This window comes from Pimephales promelas, chromosome 4 (assembly GCF_988280905.1).
Source record: "Pimephales promelas chromosome 4, fPimPro1.hap1.1, whole genome shotgun sequence".
In the NCBI taxonomy this organism is placed as follows: domain Eukaryota; kingdom Metazoa; phylum Chordata; class Actinopteri; order Cypriniformes; family Leuciscidae; genus Pimephales; species Pimephales promelas.
The window spans coordinates 4219546-4241400 of record NC_142772.1 but is presented as its reverse complement, the minus strand read 5'-3'; the positions used below and the strand labels follow the sequence as shown (position 1 = coordinate 4241400).

At 37.7% G+C, this 21855-nt stretch overlaps 1 protein-coding gene and 1 long non-coding RNA gene across 5 annotated transcripts in view; one reads left to right on the top strand and one right to left on the bottom strand.

Moving 5' to 3' along the window:
- Positions 1–5441: 5441 nt before the first annotated feature.
- Positions 5442–10030, top strand: LOC148981552 (uncharacterized). The gene is made up of 2 exons (XR_016168216.1): positions 5442–8586; positions 8645–10030. It is a non-coding gene; the product is annotated as an uncharacterized LOC148981552 (long non-coding RNA).
- A 419-nt stretch (positions 10031–10449) lies between these two features.
- zbtb20 (zinc finger and BTB domain containing 20) overlaps positions 10450–21855 on the bottom strand; it is a 70792-nt gene continuing 59386 nt past the window's right edge. For all 4 annotated transcript variants that reach the window (XM_089129857.1, XM_089129856.1, XM_039661723.2 and 1 more), the window contains one exon: positions 10450–20711. In XM_089129857.1, coding sequence (XP_088985983.1) covers positions 20158–20711 — 554 coding nt within the window. In that variant the 3' untranslated portion in view covers positions 10450–20157. The remainder of the gene's footprint in view (positions 20712–21855) is intronic.

The following is a 21855-nucleotide window of genomic DNA, read 5'->3' as shown; positions in this document are numbered from 1 at the left end:
CAGCTTACATTGTCGGGAGTTTTTTGTCATCTGACATTTCTTGGAAAGATATTTTTCCAGTGTTTCATGAGCAGAACAAACCGAAAACACATTAAATAACAGTACAGCCCATTGAAGAGATGCAAGTCTATCCCTCACAGCCTCGCTTTCATTCTCATTAAAAATCAAAGATGGCGCTGCCGTGAATAAGGCGTATAGGCTCATTTTACCACTCCCCCAGAGTTAAACAGTTGAGTTTTACCGTTTTCGAATCCATTCAGCTGATTTTCTGATATTTAGAAGAATATCAGTAACCGGACAGTGTCTGGTCTCATTGACTTCCATAGTAGGAAAAAAATATAGGCCTACTATGGAAGTCAATGAGACCAGAAACGGTCTGGTTACTGATATTCTTCTAAATATCAGAAAATCGGCTGAATGGATTCGAAAACGGTAAACCCCAACTGTTTAACTCTGGGGGAGTGGTAAAATGAGCCTATTACCAAAAAAAGTGGAGTATCCCTTTAAAGGGATAGTTCACCTAGAAAGGAAAATTCTGTCATCATTTACTCACCCTCATATTGTTCCAAACCTGTATGAGTTTCTTTCTTCTGTTGAACTCAAAATACGATATTTGAAAGAATGTTGGTAACCAGATAGTTGGTGATCCGTTTGTGATTTACGATTTATCACATTCAAAATAAAAGTTTGTGTTGTTTACATGATATATGTGTGTCCACTGTGTAGCTGTAATTATTTTGCATACATAAATATACACACATGCATGTTTATAATTTAAAAAAAATAGATTTTCTTATTTATATTTATATATAATATAAATTATATATACATCGTATATAACATGCAAATATTTCTTAAATGCATATATGCATATGTGTGTATTCAAAATAATTATACACAGTACACACACATTTATTATGTAAACACAGGAGTAGTTCACTTAAAAAAAATAATAATTTACTCACCCCATGCCATCCAAGATGTCCATGTCTTTCTTTCTTCAGTCGAAAAGAAATTAAGGTTTTTGATGACGATATTTCAGGATTTTCTCCATTTAATGGACTTCATTGGGAACCAAACAGTTCAAGGTCCAAATGAGAGTTTCAGTGTAAACTGTTGAAAGGGCTTTAAACGACACCAGACGATGAATAAGGGTTTTATCAAGTGAAACGATCGCTCATTTCAAAAATAAATAACAAAGTAAGTTTTATAAGTTTTGTGATGCGCGTTCGTGACTCTCCGGTTCAAACTCGTTCATCAAAATGAACATCTTTTCGAGGGTCAACTCGTTCATTTCGTTCGATGAATGAACTCAAAAAAAGATTTGTTCATTTTGACGAAAGAGTTTGAATTCCAGGATTTTCTCTCCATTATATGGAGAAAATCCTGGAATTTTTCCATCAAAAACCTTAATTTCTTTTCGACTGAGAAAGAAAGACGTGGACATCTTGGATGACATGGGGGTGAGTAAATTATCAGCAAAAGTTTTTTAAAAGTGAACTACTCCTTTAAGCGTTAAAGTGTTCGGTGTTTGACATCAAACTACAGTGAGAGATATTAGACCTGGGATGTACCATGATTGTAGTTGAACAAACTCAGGAGCACCTGAGCACAACTCTTAACACACGGCTCAGTGTCCACAACCCTCACTGAGATAACACACACTGTCACTCAGAACACACAGAGAGGAAAAACACCACAGAAAATACAAACTTTTCATCTTTACAGTTTCAACAATTTCAGTGAGTAATATTTTCTTCAAAGAAACGAGTGACATTCTTTCATTTGATATATTTACATTTTTAGAACATAACAATTGAAAATTAGCAGTTTGCTTACTGTAAATAGTCTGTATAGTAACAGAATTACAGTAACGAGAAAAAAGGTAGAAACTAAAAGTACATACTGTAATACTGCCTCTCTCAAGCATTAGGCCACAAGTTTTCAGCCTTTCAGCTCAAATTGTTTGAAAATCAGCAGTGTGTGAAAGGCAAGGCAGAAATCTATTGTGTTTTGAATGTGTGGTTCACAGTTTTGACAGCAGTGTGTTAGCATTTGAACAAAGTGTTGTAAATCCAAAGTCATGGGATAAGTGTGTAGAGTTTGTTCAAGCAATGGAAAACTAACTAGAGTTTGGTCCACGTGAACTGCTGCTGTGCAGACTGGAGTTAGAGTTTTGCCCATGTACTGTAGCTCCAGTTCAGTGTTGGGTGTAACTAATTACTAAGTAATTAGTTACTGTAATTTAAATACTTTTCCCTTGAGAATGTAAAGTAAGGGATTACTCTTAATTTATCTGTAATTTAATTACAGTTACTTCTGACGTAATTGAGGTAAATACTGTGTATAAATCAATCCGATCTCACAGCGATTCGTATGCATTTTATGACGTGTCTAAATTGTACAACCGCACTCGTACAAATTCGTATGAATTATTGTAAAATATGTATGAAAAACGTGTAAAATGTCATGAGATCAGACATAAAACAATAGTGGGTTTAACATCAGAATGTATTGTCTGATGCTAAAAAGTATGTTTTTATAATGTAACCTTCTCCACCTTGGTCAGTTTAAGGATAATTCATAGTATTTATTTGAAATAATTAAAACAGATTCATGTCTATCCTTGTATTATTCAGCTGGTTGAGATTTCGAAAGTAATTAGTAATTAAAAGTAATTAAATACTTTTTAGAGAGAGTAATTAGTACAGTAATCTAATTACACTGTTGAAGAGGTAATTAGTAACTAATTAATTACTTTTTTAGAGTAACTTACCCAACACTGCTCCAGTTGTGCTCACTGTCGCTTAGCAATCGGAAAAAACTGTAATAATCAATTGAAACTTAGCAAACTGCAGCTCCAGTAATGAAAAGACTTATCTTGAACTCTGAAACTATGTACAAGCCTTAATTAAACAATTTAATAATCAATTAAAAATGAATATATTCCTGTATGATATTACGCTGTGGCCACATTGGACCAGCAGAGCACCAAATGGATGGTTGATTCAGCTGCGAAATGGTCCTGGAAATTCATTTAGAGCGACCCTCACAGTGCATTATGGGTATTCCCTAGCCGTTGAGTTAACATACTCGTTATTGCGGTGCATTATGGGATTGAATGAGTGCACTCCATAACGTCCACTATGGTTTCAGACGCCACTTCCCTCAAATATTGACACATATTGATTGGATTTACTACATTTAATTCTACTCCTTAAGTCTATTCTTATTCTATAGCATTTTTATTTTGTGTGTGTGTGTTTGTTTCTTTTTTTAAAGTACGTTGCACAAGCCCTGGCATTCATTGTGGACAGCAATTGAAAGAATTTCATTGTACAGGAAAAGCTTGTGTTTCCTCACTGTGCAGATGACAATAAACCCTTTGACTCGACATCCCTGTGGAAATAAATAATCCGGACTTACAGAGCGGCAGGGAGGACATATTTCTGTAGGCCAAAACCCAGAAACGTGTGTGTTTTTTATTTGTGTGTGTATGTGTGAGAGACAGAGATAAACACTTGAGCTGCGGCAGATGATCAGTTTGAATCAGTTTTTTTAATCACAGAAGAAAACTGATCAGTTACCTTGTAAATGAGTCACATGCTCTAACAGTGATAAATATATTTAAAGGGACAGTTCACAGAGAAACGTTCATTTTATCATCCGTTACTTTTTTTTTAGTTCTGCAGAAGAGAGAAGCAGATGTGGAATGACACGAGAGTGAATAAATGATGACAGAATTTTCATTTCTGTACGAACTATCCCTCTCATAAACACATGCGTTAGTGCAAACTTTGACATCCAGATGCATCATCCGCAAAACTGCAGAACCAGACTTCACCAACATCATTCTGGATCGACATTCAAATCAACCAATCAGATTTGAGGAACACTTTTTACAGTTTTAGCCAGTTACTCACCATCATTTCCCTCAGGGTTTTAGGAGTAACTTATGGATAGGGTTAGGTTTATGGATAGGGATATGGACTACCTTTTTGGACCAGAATGCTGTTCCAGGATCAGCAGAATATGTTTACCCAGGAACGCGTGTCCTAAAAGCACTTGAATGAAAGGTTACAGTTGCGATTGATGGCCTGAGACACGAAACGAGCGGTTTGTGTGAGAAAACGAACAGTATTTATATCGTTTTTACCTCTTGTAACCGGTGCGGACGCTTTGGTCTGCGCAAGCGCCAGAGGTGATCTCTCGCGCGTTTGCGGGAAAAAAAAAAAATCAATGTTGTCTGTTGATATATCGAAATCGTCTTCCATTGCGATTTCCTGTATATCTAAATATGTTTAGATCTTCACAGTGAGGATAACACTTCCGAAAACTCTGTGTAAACAATTGTGACGTACACGCGAAAGAGAGAAAAAAGATATAAATACTGTTCGTTTTCTCACACAAACCGCTTGTTTCGTGTCTTAGGCCATCGATGTGTACTTACATTTACGAGTCATTAAATCATGTTTAATTTGGACTTCTCTGTGCATGCTCTTTGAGGTGGTGACCATAGACCTCCATTATATGACTGTCAGACAAGAACGGCTTGACCTAAAAATATCAAAATTGAAAATATGCGGAAACAAAGACACCTACATCCAGAGATGTATAGAAATACTACTGTACTTAAGTACTAAAATGCTGTATCTGTACTCTACTACAGTATTGTTTTTTTCTCATACTTCTACTTTTACTTCAGTAGGTATTTTCAATGAATTTAATACTTTTACTTCGATATTTTTTTAATGTTCTGCTAGTTACTCGTTACAATTATACAAATTTTACGAATCATTCGTTGCAAGTTGGCTTTCATGCTGCCTAAATCGCACGCCAGTTTTATAGGGTAATGGTATTGATTGACACACATTGACAACTAATGCAGGGGTTGTCCTGCAATGACATTTTTTTTGGCGGCCGCCAAAGCAAATTTGTATCCCGCCAAAGTGCCTTATTTGATTGCTAGTTCAAACTTTTGACTGCTTTCTTTAATAATTACATGACACAATACTTGTACTTTTAGTACTTAAGTAGTGAATTTTAAAATAAACTACTACAATACTTAAGTACAAAAAATGTTGAATACTTTAGTACTTCTACTTAAGTGTGGTGCTTAAAGAGCACTTTAACTTCTACTCAAGTCACTTTTTGATAGAGCACTTGTACTTCTACTCAAGTCCGGGTTTCTAGTGCTTTATACATCTCTGCCTACATCTTGGATGCCCTTGAGGTAAGCTAAAACATACCAAAAATGAATTTCAAAGTGAACTATCCCTTTAAGATTATTACTTGTTAGTTGTTTTTGTCTTTGGCTGATTTATGGACATTGATATTTGCACAAAATCCAACAGGGGCTGTTTTACAGAAACACATTCTTGACTTTCTATAATACAGCCACAGGTCCAGAAATAAAAACACAAATCATCCCATCCTTTAATGTACAGGAAAGTACTATTTTTTTTTATTCCTTCATATTCAAACTTCACAAACAGAGTGAACTTACAATACCTCAGAGAGTGAAAATTACAAAAAAGGTGCTGGTAACATTTACAAAAAAATCATCCTTACTTTGCAACAATCAGTTATTCTTCCACTCTTTTTTTTTTTTTAGTCTTTTGCATTAAGGCTTAATACTTCTGTATAAAGTATATGCAAGTCTTCACAGTTTTTCGAAAAAAGTCACAATATTATGTAACATAATGAAGCTTTTACGGCTATTTTCTGTTTAATAACAAATACACATCACTGGTAAATATACGTGAAAATACAGGGCTTACTGTAAAATGGCAAGTAATGATACTGTTTGCTGAAATATTTTTTTTTTTCTAAACACATTTGTAAGAAAGGTTACATGAGATACCACTGAAATAACTGAAGCAGAAGGAAAAGCAAAAAAAAAAAAAGTAATAATAAACATACAAACAAGGGAGATCGCCTCCAAACTTTGGCACATCCCTTTAAATATTTTCACAAAATATATAAGGTTTATTTTTTCTTTTCAAATCATATGCATGGAAGTATAGCAAAACCGGCATAAAGTGAAATCATGCTGTGTAGTAAGGTGCTAAATTAGAGATATTACAAAGCCCGTCGTTTCCGGACGGGTGAGAATAAGGTGCATTTGTAAGACTGAAAAGCATGTAGGCCTTTTTTAGGTTTCAATAAACAAAAGAAAAATAAATTACAAATGCAACACAAACCAATAACAGCATGACCAATAGTCTCGAGGCGACCTCATGAACTCATGCACTCCCACTGATTCAGAGAAAATGTGTGACAGGCTTTTCCACGGACACGTTACATATCGCGTGGCGTGTTTGTTTGTACGCGCGTTCGGCGCTTCTTTTAAACGATGACGTGACCGGACGAAGCGGAGCTTTTATTCCAGGGATTTGCTAAGCTGCACTAGTTTCGAAGTCAAAAGACACACAAGCTCTTTCCCTAGAACTGACCCTCATGCATACTCGCTAAAGTGACGCGACAAGCTTGCTCAAAACAACCAACATCACGAAAGCAATTTGGTTTTAGTGCAAACACAACTGGCTGGCTTCAGCTTCTTAAAAACAAGCTCACCGAGAAGATTACATGAAGGCACATACTTATGCTTCCTCTAACAGACGAACCCAGCAACACCACTAAGCAGTTTTAACAGGAAAGCCACCGTTTCCAGAAATTTCCATGATCGATTATAGATCCAAACCAGCTTCAATCACACGTTATGGGTAATATGAGTCGATTTGACGCCTTTTGATCCACGAGAAAATAAAGTCCCAGAAACATGGCAGTACGGACAAATGATTTAGCGACGACTCGTTTACGAACAAGAAGCAGTAAGTATATGTTTCAAGGCCTCTGACTCGCAGATCTCTCCGGGCCTGTATGAATATTCCCCTGTAAATATGTCATTAGTGTTGAAACACACACACACACACACAGCATGTCTTCATGTTTCTGGGACAGCCTTCTACTTTTCCTTGTAAAAAAAAAAAAAAAAAAAAGGTGAAAATGATTGTTTCAAAACGATCACAAGAGGAAACAGGAAGCATTTAACTTGATTGAATGTACGTGTCATAGACGGGGTTTCTTTAACTTTACAGCCATCATCACACATCTTCAATGTTGTATCTCTATAAACAAATAATATTCTTAAACAAAATAGCATCATTTAAGAGCACAGAAAGCTTTTGTTGTTTTACACGGTTGGTTCACGTTTATGTTCGGTGTTCTATTGCTATTTATCGAAGAAGAAGAAGACCAAGAATAACTTTAGTGCAAAACTCTTTTCTGGTTTGAGAAGTGGTATTTGGGTTTAAGTCAATGCGGATTGCTACAGGGATCAACTGTGGGTTACTGTGTGTTTAGTGGTTTCTCTCAGTGGTTTGCCGTTTGATATTGTCTCATGCGATTGCTTTCTTACATTTTCCTTGAATTTTGTGGGGTTGGGGAAAGGAAATAGATTTCGATGGTATTAGGCCTTGTCCACACGCACACGGTTATTTTATTTAATCCTGTCCACATGAAAATGCGAAAAATTGCTATCGAGCGCTGTCAAGGGCATGCCACACCAGCAGGGGGCGATATAACCCTAACCGTAAAGCCACGTCGGCCAATCAGAAGCCTAACAAAAAAGGGGGTAATCCATCAGCTGGAAGTTGGGAGCCGCCATTGTAGCAGAACTCCACCTGCGTTAGCATCCCATTGACTCCCATTCATTTTAACGTCTCTTTGACAGCGAATAACTTTACGTCTGAGGCGTCCAAAGACTTAATTTGTCCATTATTTATTTCTAAAGAAACACGACAATGTATAAAACGCTCCATTACTTTGTATCTTACGATACGGCCCAGTAGAAGCCGTTTTTGTAAAAAATAGGCTAACGATTCCGTCATAACCGCGGGACTTTCTGTTGCACAAGAAAGTTACCGTATAGACAGGAGGAGAAGCTCGCGGACAATCTTTTACTGTCTCTGAGGCAATCGGGGGGACACGGAGGCATAAAGTCAAGAGAAGCCCATAGATAGAGAGTCCACAAAAGCAACGGGACAAAATATTTCAACGTTTTTGAGGAATTAGGTGATTCAGATTTGTCTTGGCACAGCTACTAGAAGATTTACAACTGTCAGACTGTCGTGACGCTCAGTTTGAGACCGCGCACTCGCTCAGACATCAGACAGGAAGTGCAATAATCGGGCTTCAGTCTTCTCCGTTGAAATCAATGGGGCTGTGTCCATTTCTTCTACTGTCTATGGTTCAACGGTGCACACTGTCGTCGCAAGGCAAAAAACACGGTTTTACGGTCCACACAAAATCACAGTAACCGGCGTTTCTGAAAATCCTCACCCTGGCAGGGGTTTTCAAAAATGTTCAGTTTCAGTGTCATGATACTGCGCTTTCGTTTGGGTGAACGGCCGAACCGTGTAAAAACAGTGGCATCTCATTGCAGTACACGAGATCCAGGGGGTGGAGTCGGATCCAGATCTGAGGGGTGGAGCTGGGTAAGGTTAGGGGTGGGTTTAGGGATCAGGGGGTGGAGCTGAGTAGGTTTATGGGTGGGTTTAGGGATCAGGGGGTGGAGCTGGGTAGGTTTAGGGATCAGGGGTGGAGTTGGGTAGGTTTAGGGATCAGGGTTGGAGTTGGGTAGGTTTAGGGGTGGGTTTAGGGATCAGGGGGTGAAGTTGGGTAGATTTAGGGGTGGGTTTAGAGATCAGGGGCGGAGCTGGGTAGATTTAGGGGTGGGGTTAGGGATCAGGGGGTGGAGCTGGGTAGGTTTAGGGATCAGGGGGTGGGGTTGGGTAGATTTAGGGGTGGGTATAGGATAAGGGGCGGAGCTGGGTAGATTTAGGGGTGGGTTTAGAGATCAGGGGCGGAGCTGGGTAGATTTAGGGGTGGGGTTAGGGATCAGGGGGTGGAGCTGGGTAGGTTTAGGTATATGTAAGGTGGGAGGAGGAAATCCTCCCCATGGATTTCATGTTCTGCAGTGAGGACCATCTCCATAAAAAAGCGTCCGTGTCCGTGTGGACAAGGCCTTAAGGTGGGGTTCAAAAAAACTGCAAAAATGGAGTTCAAATTCATTTGAGAGACAGTTGAGTGTAGACAACCCTGTGTAGCTGAACAAACTGAATGTGTTTGGCTGGAACAATCCTGTGTACCGTGCCGCTGTGTGTTCGTGAAAGCCCTATTCAAATCAAATCAGAATTTGACTTGGCTCGACTGACGTCGCACAAATAATGTCTCACAAATTAAAAAAAAAAAATTATTCTAGTCCAGTGTTTGACATATAAAAATAAAATAAAATGGCCTTGCGCACACACACACACGCACACTCGCGCACACAAACCTTATTCTATATCTCTAAACAGCAGGTATCATAAAGCAAACAAGTTTCTTATACAATAATGATAGTAATTGGACAAACACAAATGAAAAGGACAACCGCAGATTTTAATTTTAAGGTTGTTTGAATACTGTAAAATGTTTAATACCTTTACTACAACAGCTCCACATTTTGCTCAGTTTGAATGTTTCAATATAAACTTGTGAAAAAAAAAAGATAATGAAGTTTGCGAAAATAAATTATGTGCTAGTGCAAGAATAAAACAAGGCTTAAAGATATGGCTTCAAACAGTGAAAAATACCAAATCTTTTTGAAATGTTGATTTTTAAATCAGCTATGTCACCTAAACAGCACAAAACAGCACAAATCTAAATATGTCAGTAGATATAAGCTAGTTATGTATCCCATGTCATGATACTACATCGTCTATTTGTCAAGGGGTAAAAATCCTACCATGATATGAGCGATTCCATCCAAATATTCACATTACACCTTCTTTTACATCGATTATATGATATCACAATATGTCACAAAGAAAAATGGGAATTTGGTCCTTAAAGATAAAACGGCGGTACTAATGTCTCATGTATTTCCATAATATATTACTCATTTGATTTCATATCTAATTTAAGGTTGAAAAATAAAAGTCACTGCTGGAAATTTTGCTATAGAGCTGTTTTATAAAGGCCAATTTTTTTTTTTGTGGAAAAATTAACCTCTTAAACAAACAGGTATGTGCAAACACAACAAATGAAACGCTTGGTCCATGCTGACAAATAACGAGTGAATCTTAACATCCATTGCAGGAAGCAGAGCAGCTGAAATAAGGAAGAAAGAAAAACAGGGTGAAAATCAATTTATCTCGCGTCAGTGCAATTGCTTTCATGTTAGATGTTTGTTTCATGTTGCTGAAGCTAATGATATTAGGACATAATTCACTTTGACATATCAAACTATTTAAAGGAGTCTCCATGGAATCAAAAAAGGGTATTTTCTGCCCATCAACCGTGTTATCAGAGCACACAATGAACATATTTCACAAACATAACCAGATTTCAGGATTTTTTGTTTTGTTTTTTTTACACATTATGTATCTGTTGTTGTTGTTGTTGTTTTTACACATTATGTATCTGTTGTTGAAATTGACATGTAATTCTTTGGTGTTAACAGAAACTTTTCAGACCTGCATGGTCTATATTGTGGATATACAATATCCTTTTCAGACTTAAAGGGATAGTTCACTTTGAAATTAATTTTTGGTGTTTTAGCTTACCTCAAGGGCATCCAAGATGTAGGTGTCTTTGTTTTCACAGTAGTCGCAATTTTGATATTTTTAGGTCAAACCGTTTTTGTCTGTCAGTCATATAATGGAGGTCTATGGTCACCACCTCAAAGAGCATGCACAGAGAAGTCCAAATTAAACATGATTTAATGACTCGTAAATGTAAGTACACATCGATGGCCTAAGACACGAAACGAGCGGTTTGTGTGAGAAAACAAAAACTCTTTGAGGTGGTGACCATAGACCTCCATTATATGACTGACAGACAAGAACGGTTTGACCTAAAAATATCAAAATTGAAACTACTGCAGAAACAAACACACCTACATCTTGGATGCCCTTGAGGTAAGCTAAAACATACCAAAAATGTATTTCAAAGTGAACTATCCCTTTAAATACAAAAAAAATGGTAATTTAATGTTCAATTTTGACTTTAGGAGCTTTGGATATTTAATTTGTTTGCTTTGTGTTGCTCAAGCAATAGCACATTTGGTACAATAAGAATGGTTAAAACAAAGGTTAAAAGAATAAACAAGTGAACTATGGCAAAATTATTATGTCATGCAAATATTCCAAAAGCCTTTTTCAGATAAAATATGTTCTTATTGACATGCAGTATTTGACCAAAAAAAAGGAAAAAATGTGTGGCCCCAAACATCCACCTTCAAAGGAGCAGTTGTATCGCAGCATTTCCATCTCAATGTCCGAAAAACTTCACTGATAACAGAATAACGTCTATAACCAGGGCATTTTTTTTGTGTGTTTGTTATGTTTTATATTTCTTACGTTAAACAGTACATTAAATGAAGGTGAAAATCTCACGTCAGACATTTTAGAGGAGTGTTTAAGGGTATGACGCTTCCTCAGTTCTACATTAAACTCAGATCAAGATTACAGAAAAGAATGGTATTAGAAGGATCAGATATAAATGAGTAGTGTCTAAAGTCCAAGCAAGCATCCACTGTGGGTCAGTCGAAATTAATTTGGGAAACAGACTAAATCAAATAGGCAGCGAATCCAAACATTCGACATACATGCAAGTTAATAATATTTGCTTTTCTACAGGACTGAAGGAAAACTGTGTGAAGAAGATTCCATGAAATGGGTCATTTTAAGAGATACTACTACAGAGCTAAGTATATTATCTATCTGTTTGCTACACTAAACTATACGTACTAGTTGTGTATCAAAAGGCATCTACCAAAGGAATACATGTAAATATGCCTACATTTGCTGTTTCTCATTATGGTACTTGTATAGAGATTATGTGTAAATCATAGTTGAAAGTGAAAGTAGTTTCTACCAAAAACATAAAAGCGCTTATTTAGTATGACTAATTAGGTACTGTTAATGAATGTCAACATGACCCAACATGTTGGGTCATATTCTCCTCTGTTTCTGTCCCCGCACAAAGCTGTATTACCTTCCACAAACAGTCTGTAGGAATTAATAGAGAAGTCAAATTGTACCAGAAAACTAATGCTGCCCAAAATGGCACTTATTAAAGGAGTAAATCCCCATCCCAGGTCACCAGTAACAACAGGGCTGTCCATTATTCAGATTTAAAGGTACACTAAGTAACTTTTTTTTTTGGTTCAAAATTGATTTTTCTTCCAAAATGTGTTTTGTGTTCCTCTGATTCACTATGGTGAGGCTATTATAAGTGTTTTATGTTTTAGGCCCGTCGGGATGGTTTTCATGGGAAATTGCGTGACTCGTTGTATCCGTAAATAGAGAAAAGATGCTCCGCCTACTCTGAAGCGTGTCTGGTGTGAGAGTGTGAGAGGTGAGTTTCACAACGAGCGAGAAAGTTTGATACGAAACAGCTAAATCAGAGGAGATGTCTGTCTGCTGGCAAAAAGAGCTCGTAATAAAACAAGAATCAACATAAATTGCGAAAACTGAGGGATTTGAAATGTTTTAAAAGCGATGCGGAAATTGCGTTTGTATTACTCAACAGGCGAGGAAGGTATATGCATCTCCATATGTATCTCTGTAACAGAGTTGATTGTAAAGCATCATCTATTGTGAAGGATCATTTCATTATGGTTGTTGTAACGCTGTGCTGGAATTTATTCTCAAGGAAGTGTCGTGTGTATTAATGGGTAAAGCTACAGTAACGTCTTTCTTTTCCATATAAACTGGTTAAATCTCTTATGAGCAGTAAGATAACTGTATTCATCCGCAGAGCCGACGCACAACCAAAACAATGTTCTTCCGCAAAATGCATGCAGTTTTGCTTTTAACCACTAGAGGGCCAAACGTTACACAGTGTACCTTTAATTAGGGATGTCTCATTAATGCCAATTCACTTCCTCCATTCAAAATTTGAATAAACATGAAGTAGAATTAAAATTGAATAAGAAATTCATAGTTCTCCAAATCATGATTGAGAATACATTTCATTTTTTAGTTAAAATTGTAAGCATGTTCTCATTCAAAAACATATGAGAAACATATGTTTTATTTAATACATTAACGTCAATAATCACACATTTTTTGTGGAAAATGTTTTTGTGGACATATGGGGGAGGTTTAGAAATGCATTATATTCCACAAGTAATAATTGATATAAAAATGTATTCATTTTGGGAAATCTTCATTACGACTCTTATTCTACGTTCACACCGGACGCGAATAGCGCGTCAGGCGCAAACGATTTCAATGTTAAGTCAATGCAAAGAGGCGCAAATGAGGCATAGAGCGCGGCAGACGCGAATACGCCTCATTCGCGCGAACGAATTGAGCGTCTGCCGCGTTAAGCGCAAATTTTTAGTTACTTCTATTTGTGCACTCACACGTTTGACGCGAATTCGCTGGCTCTATTTATCATCAAAACAAAAATAAATGACAGCTAGATTAGATGGATGAGAGCGATGGTGATCCTCGCTCCGATGCGGGACAACAGGTCATCAAACTGGCCGCGGGACAAACGGTTCGCCTCGGCGAAATACGGCGACGATGATCCCCACGCCGCTATTCTACGTAGCTCTCCAGAGCAAATACAGTGCGGTGAATCTCTCGATGAATGCTTGATCAACATAAAAAAAGATGGCCGCCAACGGGTTTCGATTTTGACGCGTGAGACGCACGTAAATTTCGCTTCAAACTTTTGATTTTATGCGCGTCAGTTTTGCTCTTGACGCGCGATTTAACACAAAGTGGTCGAGCATCAAACTGGACGCGCTACTCGCGTCGGGTGTGAACGTAGCATTATAGTCAGGCATTGTAGTTGCAGAACAAAATCTGTTACATCGATTTATCGCTTAGTTGATTAATTATTTGCAATTATTATTAACTATTTTACATACAAACACCTGCTGTTACTGATGAACTGAGGTCAATAATCAACCGGATAGACTGATTCCTTTCCGTGTATACAGCGGTTGTGGAAGATAGAGAAAGCACAAAACACGTAGCGCACAGTTAAGAAAAGCCCAGCACAAGCACCAGCATCTGTCCGGCCCTCACTACATTCCTTGCAGGCCCTTAAATACAATCCACTGAGTGGCCTTGCTGAAAACTGTGGGTGTCGCTAAAAGCATTCAAACAATCCCGAATCCAAATCCCACCTAGGCTCACAACAGGAGACGAACTCGCTGCTTTCAGAGGCCGAGAAAACGCTATCCTCAACATGCAAATGAAATGAGCACACTCGCGTTTTCCAGCAAAAAGTGGGAATCGTGCATGTCATGTTTTACAGTTGTGTAGTCAGCATTAATACTAAAAGTACGCCTTGTGTGATTAGTTAAGAAACTGCGGTATCTGTATCTGAAATTTCATATATATATATATATATATATATATATATTTATACACACACACATATATATATGATTCATCTTAAGATATTTTTATGTTTGCTCGCTTCTCCTGTTAAAATCTGTATTGTACTTTGTCCTGTAAATATATGTATAATTTTCTATCGTTTCTGAAAAACAAACAAACGAACGAACAAACTCTGTCATCATAAATAGAGTAAATGCTTTGTCTTTGGATTTGAGCCTATGATACAAGCAGAAGAAGATCATATAATCAATAGTGAATACCATTCAGAGCTGTAACGCGGAAAGAGAAGTGTTAGAAAAGCATGCTTACATATTCAACCTCTGGCAAACAAATAAAAATAAAAAAATCAAATCAATTTGGTATTGAACGTATGATATGGTTGTCTACCGACTACAAAGATTAAAACGGTTCTCGTTTACTCTGTTATACTCTTCAAAAGACAGACTGCGTCGCTATACTCTAGTTTCAGTTTACAGGCTAGTCTGTAAAATCACAGAACAACAATGACCTCTTTTCACATCAACCATTGCAATATCGATTACGGCGCACACAATATTATGTCGATTATGTATAACAACGACTGCTCAAAAGCATATAGCATTAACATCCTCGAAAGGAAAGATGTCATCTCAAGCAAATTCAGCATCTAAGAGAAGAGAGGAAGAAGAGGAAATAGAAAGGAAGAACGACTTTTTCTTTTTTACGTTGTTGTTTGTTTCGTTCAGATATATAAACGTTGACTTGTTCAATAGGGCATTTAAAATGCGTATAATCGTTAAAATTATAAAGGCAGGTTTGGATAGAAAAATGAATTTAAGTCAGGGGCACTTTGGACACAATATAACACTGTATATTGTAGTATAAAATAAGCTTCATTTTGGTGATTTCAGGGGTTAAAACACAATAAAACTCCCTTACTTATTAGTGGTCCTTTTGTGACATTTCAGATCTATTTTGTGATTATTATTGCTGGTAATCCTCTTACTTGCCTCATAGAGGGATCTGTCTGAAAGTTTATGTGAGTGTGTTTCATTTTAGGCAGTGAATATTGTTTTGTTTTTACTGTATTATTATTATTACAGAATAAAAATAACAGTATTACTGTGAGCTTTATTAAGCTTGGAGCTGTAAAAAGAGGCACTTCATCATTTTTTTTTTTTCGTCTACAAAGGAGAGGCATTGTAAAACTCCACATGTACAGTGTTAGGTGTTGTTTTGGTTACAGTACTATCTGTTGTAGATGCTGATGAACACATGGATACTCTTGTTTTGGATTATTTCGACCATCGTGTGGTAGAGAATATCACGTCTTTGTTTGTTAGAAGACTGCAAGATGAAAGATAGATTGAATCTGACCGTTTTAAAAACAAATGGAGATCGTCCACTTAGCATTACAGGATGCGCACGATATTTTGTATGTTACGGAAAAACTCTGAGTAATATTCACTCTGTCAAGCGAGCAAAACATCTTCTGCTCCTACATAAATATTGGTGATGTTCTCCAAGGTCTTTTCTGTGCCCACAAGCCTATACTCTAGGAATAGATATTATTTATAAATTAAGATTTTTAACAAAACAAAAAAAGTACCTTTGTTAAAAAGCGAGGAGAAAAGAAGACTTACTGTAATAGCAAAGAGAGCGCTGTATCTATACTGTACACTGAAGAAAATTCATATGTATTGTAAAAATTACCATTTTAAGCAGAAACAAAAATAAAAGCTAATTCTACATTTATGAACTGTAAATATATACTGTAAGTAATGTAAAAAGTCTATCCGAACTAGCCATAGAAGTGATCGTCATAGTGCTTTTTAGATGCAATGGATCGACGACCGTGACGTTTATATGTTCGCGCACCTTTTTTTTCCGTTGTCGTCGCCGTAGTTGTTGCTTTTAGCTTTTTACATATGAACAAACACGGAGTGTCAGTAATATCGGACATTAAAGCCACTTCAACACAAGCGAGATGAGACGGCTTTAATACGTGAAGCCTGATTTGAGGACCATGCATGGTTATGAGCCTATACCAAGATGAGAAATCAGCGATTTGCACGTAGCCATACGTATATACGTCCTTCATAACCATCACCAGACAATCGTCCAATACTGTATTGCAAGGTTGCTTTTCCGTCCTCTACCCCTTTCATGTGTAAAATAAGCGCAAGAAATTGCAACAGCACCTTCACAAGCAATATTGCATTTGGTTGCTTGATTCAAACATTGATTAAGGCTATCCTTAAAGACTATGGGAAACCCCCTCCCGCCCGACAAATGCTATTTGAACGATATAGCTTATCTACACTCTTAGAAGAAATGGTTCTATTTAGAACCAGAAATGGTTCCATCCCCCGCTTCATATATGAAACTCCACATTTTTTTTTTTTTTTGGTAAAAGGTTCTATTGGCCAAGTATGGAACCCCAGGGTTCTATATAGAACCCAGAGGAACCCTTTTTTGAAGAGTGTATAGAACCTTTTAGGGGTTCCAAATATGTAGCGCTGATAGAACCTTTTAAGGTTCTATATAGAACCTTTTCTTTTAAGAGTTGGAAGTGATATTGATTTATCTGCTCTCTAGTAGCACTCGTTAAGTGTTTTAATGGTGGAAATGTTCACGTTTAGGTTGGCGTATTCCAATTCCATACGGACTGTGGGTGATATCAACGATTGAGAACCAAGAAAACTACAAATGGATGAGTATCAGCGCCAATAATCTCCTTGATTATCCAAAAAGGGATGAGTGGCGACTCATCACGGCAAGCTTCTCACAAATCACGTTTGCTGATACAAAACCAAGCTTTGCAGCATAAAAAGCGATGTTTGGTCTCACAGCACGATACAGAATATTCAACAGGCGTGTCGTCGTCGCACTGGGTTAGGCCAGATCAGACCATTCAGAGTAAACTGCGTCACGTTATTTATCGTGGGGAATATAGTAATGATTGTTCTTGAGAAAGTTGCCAAATGTGTGTAAAACTACATGTCGTCACTGTTGCCGTACCTGTACTGCATATTGCAAAGGAAGCCCTACAGTTCAGGCGTCACAAATTGTACAGCACACACATAGAGACATACCAGAGGATTATACACACACACACACACACACACAAACATGTTGCACACACATGCTCATACAAACACACACATAAATGTGCTTGATCCCTAGACAGCACTAAAAGCTTTGCACAACGACCCTCTCGTAGAAACTTACTTGTTCTAAAAGACATTTATCATATATTTAGGCACACACTACAATTTTTTTTTTAAAACGTGATTTTGTGGTTTTATGGATTTTTTTTTGTTAATGTTTGTTTTTTTGTGATTTTTTTTTTTTTAGTTTGGTATGAATGAGAAGAAAACCGAGCATCTGCTTGGATGAATTAACTGCATCGGGATGAAAGTGGTGTAAGCGATACATCATTAGGATCTGACCAGGGATAAGCTCACAATGCTTTAAATATAAATAAAGAAGAAGAAGAAGAAGAAGAAAAAAACCTTGCATAAACAGCACAATAGCAAGTGATGATAACAAAGCCATGAAAAATGTAATCATCTAATAATAAAAATAAAAAAAGGAACAAAGCTACTCAAACACAAGTGAACTATAGAACCAAATATTTGAGAAAAACAAAACAAAAACAAGATCATCTCTAAAAACTAGAACATCTCTGGTAACAGTAGTGCACTTATTGGTTTAAGCAGTGCAACATATATGCAAGAAAACAATGCAGTCCTCTTATCAAGCTTTTAAGAAAAGATATTTCCTTTATAAACAAAGAGAAATCATAGAATTTAATTTCTTAAGTAAAACAATTCAATGTTTAAGCACAGGATTTTGAAGTAAATGTGCAAAGTAGCACTGTATTTCAAACCTACAACTTACGCGACCAAATCCCGAACTGGAAAAAAGTCTGATTGATGCGTTTTTACGACACTTCAAAGATGTATCTACTCAGATAAGTGAGTAAAAATTGCCTGATTGCAGTTGCACGGCAAATGAGTCTTTTTATATCCATGAAATACGCGTATAACAAAGAGCCAAATATGAACGCAGAGCTTCCGAGTGACGTAACACCAAAAATACAACCTTCTGAACTCACTTCCGAAGTACACACACACACACAATGTCTAGATATCGGTAAAACTGGGAATGTTTCTTATTGTTTGGAGAGCTGTGGTATATTAAAGAAGAATGACCGTGTTTGTTTTACTGTGTTTTTTTTTTCTGTTGCCTATATCCTTCCCTTTCTCTCTTGTATTTCCAATCAGGCAAAAAACAAGGACGGCTGTTTGAGCCACTAGGTGGGGCTTGAGGAACAGGAGTAGTGCATTTTAGTCACCCCACCGGCCCAAACAACTGAGTCACAGTAGTCGCCACGAACAGGAAATACACCATATTTTAGGAGGTTATTTCTGTCCAGTTTGCTTTTGATCTAATCTAGCCCATGGCTCCAAATAGCTTAACGTTTCCCATGTTCACTGAGAACTACTAATAATTAGAGACATATCCACCTAGCGTTGGATTCTACAGCTGATAACAGTCTCAAAGTGAGCATGTGAGGAGCAGCAATTGGATTGGATTCTGGGCCTGTTTGCATACTAATATCTGCCTTTTCCCCCCTCCTTGAAAAATAATAAAAACCAGAACCACGGAGCAAATGAAAAACTTTATATCACGTTTCGTTTTTGAAGCGGAAGAGGTCAACTAACAGTCGTCTTCTTAGTGGCAGTGTATGCGAAACGAATTGGAAATTATTAACGGCATTCAAAGTTTTTGCTCGAATACTGTCATCGATAAACTTTTGTTTGTTTTGTAAACTTGACCTGAACCATTAAAAAAAAAAAAAAAAAAAAGTGTGGCGGGAGAAAAGCAAAATAATCAATCATTCATCCATCAAGCCACTTGAAAATTCCCATTTTAGTACAGTTAGTAAAACTGGCTTGTACCTTGACAACATCAACATCATAATCCCTCAATGCCATAATAATAAATAAAAACCCAGTGTCAAATTGAACAACTCTCCTGTTCTTATCGCATGTAAAAAGGCAAACATGTGACCATCAATATTTTAGAATGAATCTAGAGCCAAATGTTTAGTTTTTTTTTTCAAGGTTTTTTTTTTTGTTTTTTTTTTTAATAATCTATACCACAGTAAGCTTGGACGCTTATAGTGTCCAATACGGTCTACATGGGAAAAGATCTACAAGTTTAAAAAAATTCACTGCAATGTTTATTTTTGTGCACACGCGCACGCTCACATGCACAAACACACATACGTACAAAATACCTCTACCGTATATAAGTGTGTATAAGTAGTTTGTGCGTGTAAGTGCATGCATGGGTATGTGTATTTGTGTTTGCGTATGCCAGAGTGTGTGCGAGCATGTGAATTTTTTTCTCTTGTGTGTTCTTTCGCAGGCCTTTCGGTAGTGTTCAACACATAAATCAGTATTTAAGGAAAGCATACATTTAGAGGCCAGTAGTATGGATCCAGCCAGTGGATCATTATCCAACTACACAGCCTTAAGGCCACCATCTTTTTTTATTCTTTAAGAATAGCAAGGACAAAAGAAAACAAAAAAGGAAAGGAAAGAAATTAAAAACGCTTCTTTTTTTTTCTCTAGAAAACTTAATGTGCCAGTGTCTATACTCATTACTCTTCATGCCCCAATATAAGAAAGAAAAAACAAAAATCTAGTGCCGTTTTCTTTATCATTTCATTCTTTTTCGTGTTAACGCAAGTTTGTACTTATCCGTCGGAGACATGCTTGCGCATGTGGTCATTGAAGTGCTCGATTTGGTCAAACTTGACAGGGCACACGGAGCACATGTAGGTGGTCCCATCCTGGCAGCTTGCTTCGGCAGCCACGCCCACTCCGGTGCTCACGACTCCGCCCCCGGCTCCGCCCCCTCCCACCGGCATGGCCAGGGCCACCACTCCCGCTCCCGGCTCGGGGACGGCCATCGGGACTGGGATGGACACGGGGCCTCCGACGCTTCCTGCGGCACTGACCCCGGAGACCCCGGTGACCCCGGTGACCCCGGTCCCGGTGCTGTGCAGGGCCATGTGGCGCTCCAGCAGGGTCTTGTGGGAGAACTTCTTCTTGCAGATGTAGCACTCGTAGGACTTCTCTCCGCGGTGCAAGCGCATGTGGACGTTGAGGGAGCTCTTCTGGGTGAAGCGTTTGTTGCAGATGCTGCACTGGTACGCTCGGACTCCTGTGTGTGTGACCATGTGTTTGATGAGATAATCCTTCAGCGAGAACGAACGCCAGCAGATGCTGCACTGGTGCGGCTTCTCACCTGCAAGAGCACACACTCATTAGAAAGGAAGCGTTCGCTAAAGCGCTCTTGCAGAAACCGTTATCATATGACTTGAAAAGTTGACATGGTAACACTTTACTTGAAGGGGTGTGACAGCTTCATAATCATGAATATGAAGTAAGTCTTATGCATGTTTGTGACAACTGTCTGTCATTAAAGGAGAAGTTAACTTTTAAAACAACTTTTGCTGATAATTTACTCACCCCCATGTCATCCAAAATATCCATGTCATTCTTTCTTCAGTCGAAAAGAAATTAAGGTTTTTGATGAGAACATTCCAGCATTTTTCTCCATATAATGGACTTTAATGGGAACCAAACACCTGGTGTTATTGTAAAATATCATTTGTGCTATATTATTTGATAAAAGCTCATGTGATAATGGCAGCATTTTTTTAAATAAACATATAAGATTACACAGACTACATTTAGACCCGAAGACAGATCATTATTGCATAGTAATCTACAAATGTAATTATATTATCTTAACTCAACATTGTCATACTGAATGCACTTTTGAGGGCTGGGTACTTTACTGTGTGAGACTGCTTCAGAACTGATGTGACTCAAGTCAAAGGTTCAGAATAATAGTTTGCAATACGATTTTGCAAAACAATAGATATTCTGGCAATCTGTGTTTTTACTGTTATACAGTAGGGGGCGCTGTTATGCATCTACTGAAATAGTCCAGCCTCTCTGGATCCAAAAAACGATCTGCGTAAATCAGGACAGGGCTGCATCCGAATTCCCTTCTATATACAACAGTGTGTGACAAAAGTAGTATGTCCAAAATCACAGTACTCATAAAAGAGTACCCGGATGATCTACTACTTCTGGTGAGGTTACAATCCCATGACACCATAGCGAATGTCGAACATCAGATTTTACCCACCCATTTTAAAACGCTGCCGGGGAAAGAGTCAAGGATGTGCTTGAAAGTTGGTTTGGGGGAAAAAAAAAAGTTTTTTTTTTGAAAACATCTTCCCAAAATGTAAATTATTCTGTGGCATGTCAAAACATACAGTAGGCGCAGACTTTTTCCTGGGAAAAGATCACACTTATACAGTATCTATATATGAAGAGTTCAGATGCAAAAGCCTCTAAGTGCCATTTGAAATTTTCTT